Genomic DNA, 9,201 nt, shown 5'->3' with positions numbered 1-9,201 from the left:
CCATACATGCAAACATGGATATATGCATACATTCATAAATACATATATGCACACTTACATACATACATGTATACATTGAAATATATTTACATACATTCAAGCATACATGCATTCATACATACCTGCATACAAGCATACTTACATAGATGCACACATGCATATAAGCATACAAGAATACATGCATACATGCATACATGCATACATAAATACATGCATGCATAGATACATACAACCATACATGCATACATTCACACCTCCATACACATATACATACATGCATGCTTACATACATATATATACATGCATGCAAGCACACATTCTTACATATATATGTACATGCAAACATACATACATAAATGCATACATACATACATGCATGCGTACATACATACATAATACTTACATATATGCAGTCGTACAGGCATACATCGATTCAAACATACATACATTCATACAGACGTACCTACATACACACAGATACATACATGCCGACTACATATACACATATAGAGATACAGGAATACATGCATACATGCACACATGCATTCATTCATGCATACAGGCATACATGCATAAATACATGCATAGATACATATATACATACATATATGCATACATACATATATGAATATTTACATACATACATGCATACATACATACATACATGCATATATACATATATGCATGCATACATACATATATGAATATTTACATACATACATGTATACATACATATATGCATACATACATGTATGCACACATTCATACAGACATGCATTCATATATACATACATATATGCTTACATACATACATGCATACATACATATATGCTTTCATACATTCATATCTACATAAATACATACGTATGTATGTGCATATGTATCAATGTGTGTATGTATGTATGCATGTGTGCATGTATGCATGTATGAATTAATGGATGCCTGCATATATGGATGCATGTATGTATGCATGCATGTACATATGTATGTATGTATATATGCATGAATGCGTGCATGTACATATGTCATAGGAGAAAATTATAAAAATTGACCAAAAGATCACCAAAAATTTTATTTCAGTATTGTCAAATGATTTGCTGAAGATTGTCAACACTTTCTAGCGATTCTCTCCACAAGTAATGTTTTGACTTCAGTTAAATATAGCCTTTAAAGCTATAAGTGTATGGTAACCAATTCAGAATCTGACAAGTGTGTGTGAGAGAAATTTTAAATTAATCACAAGAATATTTGTCGTCTGAAAAAGTTCAATGTTTCATTTCAATATTTCATTTGCTGTTGATTCCTAATATTTTCATTTCTATGTTTTCTAGACAAAATTCAATGCAGTTAAATATTTGGTAAATAAAGCATTCACAGTAGTTCTGAATCTGACAATTGTTGGAAAAACTAAAATCACTAATAATGAGAAGACAACAAATTTTTATTTAAAAAATTTCGAATAATTTAATGCTGATTTCTAGCATTTTGGACTTCCTTCGTCACTAAAATGAATATCAACCAGAAAAATCAATAAGTTTTCATTTTAAAATCTTCAAAAGGCTTTGTGCTGATTTCCAACAATTTCGATCGTCAAGTTTTCTGAGAAAGGGTGAGATTTCAGTGAAATGTTTTCGTGGATATAATCTTCACAGCTGTAAGTATATAATGGTCACAGCTTTTAGTAAATATATATGGACCCATTTATTCTGTATATAATTAGTAAAATTGAAAAAAATTGAAAGTCACTAATAAGAAAACAATTTTTCACTTTAACATTTCCAAAAGATTTGACGCTGATTTCCAACATTTTCGGTCCTCAGGTTTTGTGAGAAAGGTTGCGATTTGAATGAAATGTTTGGTAGATGCTAATTAATTTTGTATGAACCCATAATTTTGAATCTGACAGATAAAATTGAGAAAAGATGAAAACACCTATTTATTGTGAAAACAATAATTTTTCGTTTCAAAACACTTTGTGCTGACTTCCAACAATTTCGGTCGTCATGTTTCTGAGAAAGGTTGAGATTTCAGTGAAATGTTTGGTGGATATAATCTTCACATATGTATGTATATCAATCCATACCATCTTAATCTGAGCAAAGAATAAGAGGAAGGAAATTTTGACACACATGTAGACTTGGCAAGACCAAGGCAGACACCTCACCTACCTATTTCCAACTGTGAGAGAATGCTTTCTCACGACGCATGTGTGGAACCACAAGAAAAATATAAAAGTGTGAGTAGGAGAAGTTTACAACCAAAGTAAATGCAATTTTCCTTTCAAAATTGTCTGCATTTTTCCAGCGATTGTGAGAAATATTTTGACTTCAGTTAAATATAATCTTAAAGCTATTTGTAAATGCATGGTAACATTTGCTTTAGAATCTGAAAAGTGCGAATGAAATAATTTAAAAATCACAAGTGAGGAATATGCAAGAGAAAGTGCAATGTTTCAATTTAATATTTTAGAAAAATTTGCTGATGATTTCCAATATTTACAGTTCTATGTTTTAAATTAAAAGATTGCAGAGAAACGTTTGGTAAATATAATCTTCACAGGTAATTAAAACTACTGTTTATATATATATATATATATATATATATATATTATATATATATATATATATATATATATATATATATATGTCAAAACAGTTGTTTTGAATTGTATGGATAATTCTTTCTCACGAGGCATGATGTAGAAGCGAGAACATTTCGGAACAATATTACTTCTGAATCCCCACAAGTTAAAACTGAACTTCTCACATGTGTAGAGCGAGTAGATGAAATTTACAATAACTATGTATACTTCATCATGAGAATTGACGAAAGAAATGCAATTTTCATTTCAAAAATTGTCAAATGAGTTGCTGAAAATTGTCAACACCTTTCCAGCGATTGTGAGAAATATTTTGACTTCAGTTAAATATAAAGTTTAAAGCTACATGTAAATGTGTGGTAACATATTGCTTCGGAATCCGAAAAGATAATTTAAAAATCATGTCAGAGAAAGTGCAATGTTTCGATTTAATATTTTAGAACAATTTGCTGATGAATTCCAGTATTTACAGTTCTATGTTTTAAATTAAAAGATTGCCGAGAAAAGTTTGCTAAATATAATCTTCCAGGTAATAGTGAATATATTAAGAGGGTAGTTCTGAATTTGATAATTGTAAGGATAAAGTCAATCACTAATGATGAAAGAAAACAAACAATTTTCATTTTAAACATTTCGAATAAATTCATGCTTATTTCCGATATCTTTGGTCTTCAAGTTTTCTTTGAAAGGTGTGGACTTCAGTGAAATATTTGGTAAGTATAGTGATCACAGTTTTTAGTAAATATATATAAACCCATTAATTTTATATCTAAAATTCCGTAATTTTATATCTAAAATTCCGTAAAATTGAGTCACTAATGAGAAACCATAATTTTTCATTTAACATTTTCGGCCGTCATGTTTTGTGATAAAGGTTGATAAAGATTTCAGTGAAATGTTTGCTAGATATAATCTTCACAGCTGTTTGTTAACTTACATGAACACATTACTTCTGAATCTAAGAAATAAAATTGAGAAAAATTGAATGTCACTAATGATGAAAGCAAATTTTCATTTCAAAATTTTTCAAAAGAATCGGCGCTGATTTAGGTCGTTACGTTTTCTGAGAAAGATCGAGATTTCAATGATATTTTTGGTAGATATTATCTTCACAGCTACAAGTTAATGTATATTAACCCATTCTTTCTGAATCTGAAAAAATACCTACAGGTATAAAATGTTGACACACAACGAAGAATTCAACCAGCTATTGACAGCTGTGAGAGAATGCTTTGTCTAGAGGCATGATGCAGTGGCGAGAACGATTCGGAAGTAGATTACTTCTTAAGATTTTCCAACATTTTCTATCGTTGTGTTTTCTGAGAAAGTTTGAGATTTCAGTGAAATGTTTGAGAAAGTTAGATATCTCAGTGAAATGTTTGGCAGATACAATCTTCAGCTATTAGTTAATTTACATGAACCCATTACTTCTAAATCAATATTTATAAATCTGAAATGAGAAAGTTTGTTTGTTTTTTCTGGTTTTGGCATTGGAACGGGTTGAAAGGCACTAGTTCCGTCGGATTCGCACCAAAATTTACAGGGACATGTAAAATGAGGTGAGGATGTGAGTGGGCCTGGTTAGAAATCCCTATCTCAAAAGCTGTGGGTACAAGGGCAAAAAACCCCACACTTTGACAAGTCTTTGTCGTTACTCTCCTTCTCTTATCTGTCTTCCTCCGTCTCTCTCTCTTTCCTCCCTTCCCTTCACGTTCTCTCTATAACGACGTGTGACAGCATCAACTATCTTTCCCTCGCCGCCTTCTCACAGCCTCTCTCTCTTTCTCTCTCTCTTTGTCGGCATTCATAGAGAGAATTATTATCGCCAGCACCACCACCACACAATCATGAGAACAAATATTTGTTCTCATGATTGTGTGGTGGTGGTGCTGGCGATAATTATTGTGTTAATTATATATGTGTGTGTGTTCTATATATAAATATGTATATATAATATATATATACAAAGTGTATATATCTGTATTTATATATATATAATTTGTATACATTTGTATATATAAAGCGTACAACACACACACACACACACACACTCACATATATATATATATATATATATATATATATATATATATATATATATATACTGCGTGTACATATATATATTTAATGAGTATATATACTCTCTTACTCATTTACTTGTTTCAGTCATTTGACTGCGGCCATGTTGGAGCACCGCCTTTAATCGAGCAACTTAATCCCAGTACTTATTCTATCGGTCTCTTTTGCCGAACCGCTAAGTAACGGGGACATAAACACACCAGCATCGGTTGTCAAGCAATGCTAGGGGGACAAACACAGACACGCATATATATATATATATATATATATATACGACGGGCTTCTTTCAGTTTCTGTCTACCAAATCCACTCACAAGGCTTTGGTCGGCCCGAGGCTATAGTAGAAGACACTTGCCCAAGATACCACGCAGTGGGACTGAATCCGGAACCATGTGGTTGGTAAACAAGCTACTTACCACACAGCCACTCCTGCGCCTATATATATATATATATCCTCATTATATATATGTACATATATATATATATATAATATATATATATATAAAAAAACTGTCTGATGAACGGCAACGAGAAACTCAGAGTAACAGATTTTGTTGAATTTTCTGCTGCTTAAAATAAAGTATATATATACACTCATTATATATATATATATATATATTATATATATATATATATATATATATATATATATATATATATATAATATAATGTGTGCATTATGTGTTTGGTTGAGCTGAAAATATGCACACCTATGTTAAAAGTGCTGGCAAGTTTGCATGGCAACTATTTATTTCCTCAAATGAAAGGCGTGACCTCTAGGAAAACATTCCTCATCTTACTAAATGTGGCCTGAGTAGACCCGAATGAAATCGGGTTATATTAACCAAAATGCGAAAAGGGGTGTAAATAGGCTGGAAGGGGATCAAAATTTACAGGAGCGGGTGTTTAGGAATACTCTGTTACATCAAGTTAAAAAATTTGCGCCAGCCTTTAAATCGTCAATGTGTTGCCGTCCATGATGAAGAAGTTTTGAATGCTTGCCATGGTGAGTCTACTGTTGTGAGAAAGAATCACTTCAAAACTTGGTGTTAGGAATTTCCTTTTACATCAAGTTCATAATTTTACGTCAGCCGTTAAACTGCCATTACGTTGCTGTCCGTCGTTAAGAAATGTCAGCCATGGCGAGTCTACTATCCCAAGATTCTATCCCTTCAAACTTTGGTTTCCAATATTTTTTCCTTTTTATTCAGCCCGCAAGTTCGTCTGTCCCTTTTAAATGCTAGTGTTTTGCTGTCTGCCTTGAAGCAGACCTTTCCGTTGTCACTGCCTGATATTTATGATTGATCTTTCAAAATATTTTTATTTCTCAACTTACTCAAGATTTTTGTTGTTTATAAATGGGAGAGAGATAGATAGAGAAGGATAGAGAGTAAGAGAAAGCGAGGGAGAGTCCGAGAGAACGGAAGAGTAAGTGAGTGGGAAAGTGAGAGAGAAAGGAGAGAGAAACAAAGAGGGAGAATGTGGTGATGAAAAACAGAAAGGAAGAAACAGAAAGTAACAACCACACTCTTAACCGCGCGTAGAACGGGTCACCTTAAGCTGGCCTGACAAATAAAAGTGAGAAAAATTGAAAGTCAGTAATGATGAATATCAGCCTGAGAGAACAATAATTTTTCATTTCAAAATTTCAAAAGACTTCGTCCTTATTCCCAACATTTTCGGTCGTCATTTCTCCTGAGAACGGTTCAGATTTCAGTGAAATGTTTGGTACTAGTTAATGTAATTAATCCTTTGAATCATACAAGTGTGAGTGAGACAAATTGAAAGTGAGAAATGAGTATTAGCCTGAGAAAAATATAATTTTTAATTTCAAAATTAGAGAAAAGTTTCCAACAAATTCAATCATTATGTTTTCTGAGAAAGTTTTGACTTCAGTGAAATGTTTGTAAACGTATATTAACCGGTTACTTGTTAATCTGATGAAAGTACCTACGGTATAAGGGGTATAAGATGTTCTTTTCTACTCTAGGCAGAAGGCCCGAAGAGAGGTATAAAATGTTGACATACAAACGAGTGTAGGCTGCATATGACGAAGCAGAAGACCTTAACAAGCCATTGCTAACTGTGAGAGAATGTTTTCTTACGAAGCATGATGCATTGGCGAGAACGATTCGTAACAAGATAACTCTTAATCCCCACAAGTTAAAACTCATGTGTGGAACCACAAGAAAAAAATAAAAATGAGTACGAGAAATAATTTACAATAACTATGAATATGTATATTCTTCCTTATTTTTTTCGCCAGTGCATGCTCGGAATCGGTCCTTTCACACTGGTCATTCTTCCAACATTCACCCACCTTTCAACAAACTTGCTACAAGGCAACACTTCCCTCTCTGCCCTCAACTTCCTTTTCATGTGAAACTTGAAAAAGTTAATGAGGGCTTGGCCAAAGAGGAAAGTGTCTGTCTTCAGCCCTTTTAAACGGGTCCACCATACTACCTCTTTCTCTACAGCCACAAGACAAATTGCCTGTCCCTCCCGGCCAAAAGAGAGTGGCGGGGCAATCTTCACAATGGATTCAGCTGATAGCCAGATCCGTCCTACACGCGACAGCAGGTGTTAAACATAAACCTACAGGTCAGTAATACTCGGGCACTGGACTAAGGCGTGTAGAACGGTTTCATCGTTCTGGGCGCAACTCAGGCAGGCCCGGCTGACGGCACTACCGTGTCTGTAAAGTTTATCGCGAACAGGCAGCACCGTCGGTAGCATAGCCAGGTAAGGGGTTTCTGGAAGTTATCCATAGGCCCAGACCCGAAAGTTCTGCGGAACAGACCGGTTAGTTGATCGTCATCGACGCCCAAAGTTTCACCAAGAACGTCGTCGCAATTTCCCTCAAGTAGCCCTCTATGGAACGGAGGGCTGCCAGCACTTGATGGCACTCGAGGTGCCAAGCACCCCTCCTCGGTCTACGCTTAATCCGGGATTACAGCTCAGTCAAAGAGAGGAGCTGTGGGAAAGTGTCTCTTACAAAAGGTGACCTCACCTGCTTACCGTCAAGGAAACGTTGGGGATACCGCAACCTCAGCGCATGTCTCCGCATCAGTAACCACAGCATGCCCAGCCCTCCATTAGGCGGCTGTTGACAGCAGATGGAGAGCCTGACCAGTGGAAAGTGGAAGAGTAAGCGCACCAGCTTCGTCATCCAGTAAACAGGACAATGAACGACAGTCAAGCGGTAATAGATGACGTATGTAATGTACGCATTCGCCACCTCCACTCGACCTTTCTAGGGCAGCTTCCTCTCGTTCCATTTCTGGGTTAGATTTACAACCCTGCTCGCTATCTCGTCCCAGTTCTTCTCCACCTGGAAGTCCGGACCAAACCAGACTCCGAGCAACTTAACGGGACCGTCGTTCCAGTGCCCCACGACACCGTGGGACGGCATGGACTTACCTCTCCAGGTGCCAAGTTGCAAGCCCACTGACTTTTCCGTGTTAATTTTTGTTCCTGTCACCGCTTCATATTCTTGTAGTGTTTTGCCAATCAGGTCTTATGCCTGCGGTTCGACATTATGACGGTGACATCATCAGGGTTAGCTGACACACTTCTCTCACATCCTAGATCACGCGGGATGCCTCTTAATGCGTCCATAAACGATAATAATGATAATAATAATAATAATAATAATAATAATAATAATAATAATAATAATAATAATAGTAACCGATAGCGATAAATGCAGAATGTGTGGTGATAAGGGTGAAACGGTATTGCACATCGTTAGCGAATGCCCGAAATTGTCACAACGCGAATACAAGAAACGCCATGACATTGTGGCAAGAACGATCCATTGGGAGCTCTGTGGAAATCACGGCCCACAAAGAGAAAAGACATGGTATGAGAAAAATCCAGGTGTCACCGAAATTGAGAATTTCAAAATCCTGTGGGATGCAATGATCCAGTGCGATCACCCGCCTTCGGAAACCGGACATTGTTGTGGTGAATAAAAAAGAAAGACCACGGGAACATAATCAACATAGCATGTCCCGGTCACAACAGGGACAAGAAGAAAAAAATAAACGATCATGACGATTTGAAGTGGGAAATGCGAAGGTTTTGGTGAACTAAGAGAGTAGACGTGATACCAATAGTGATTGGTGCATTTGGAAGTATTAGCACTCAACTACCAACATGGTGAAAAATATTGGTGCAAGTGTGAATGTAGAACAGCCACAGACATCGTCACTGATTGGAACTGCAAGAATTCTTCGCAAGGGTTCTTGAAGCCTGACCAGTAAACAAGTGTTACCTTAGTCTTCTGGCTATAGACAGCTGAAACTTCTCATATCCATCAAAATAAGCTGTGTGTTTTCATATAGTAGTAGTGTTAGTAGTAGTAGTAGTTGTAATGGTGGTGGTGGTGGTAGTAGTAGTAGTAGTAGTAGTGGTGGTGGTGGTGGTGGTGGTGGTAGTAGTAGTAGTAACAACAACAACAACAACAACAACAACAACAACAACAACAACAGAAATCTTAGTTCGGGATGGATTAATTACAA

The 9,201-nt window shown here is 35.8% G+C and overlaps 1 protein-coding gene across 3 annotated transcripts in view; it reads right to left on the bottom strand.

Moving 5' to 3' along the window:
* Nucleotides 1-1,053: 1,053 nt before the first annotated feature.
* LOC118765708 (kremen protein 1-like) overlaps nt 1,054-9,201 on the bottom strand; it is a 15,975-nt gene continuing 7,827 nt past the window's right edge. For 2 of the 3 annotated variants that reach the window (XR_005001573.1, XM_036508081.1), the window contains one exon: nt 1,054-1,652. Coding sequence is in view for 1 of the 3 variants with exons in the window: in XM_036508081.1 (XP_036363974.1) it covers nt 1,618-1,652 (35 nt within the window). In the remaining 2 variants the exon portion in view is untranslated. Of the gene's footprint in view, nt 1,653-2,250; nt 2,386-9,201 lie in introns of those variants that run through there. The other variant, XR_005001574.1, reaches the window with a different exon arrangement.

This window comes from Octopus sinensis, linkage group LG13, assembly GCF_006345805.1.
Source record: "Octopus sinensis linkage group LG13, ASM634580v1, whole genome shotgun sequence".
Taxonomy (NCBI): domain Eukaryota; kingdom Metazoa; phylum Mollusca; class Cephalopoda; order Octopoda; family Octopodidae; genus Octopus; species Octopus sinensis.
This window is presented reverse-complemented; position numbering and strand designations above follow the sequence as displayed.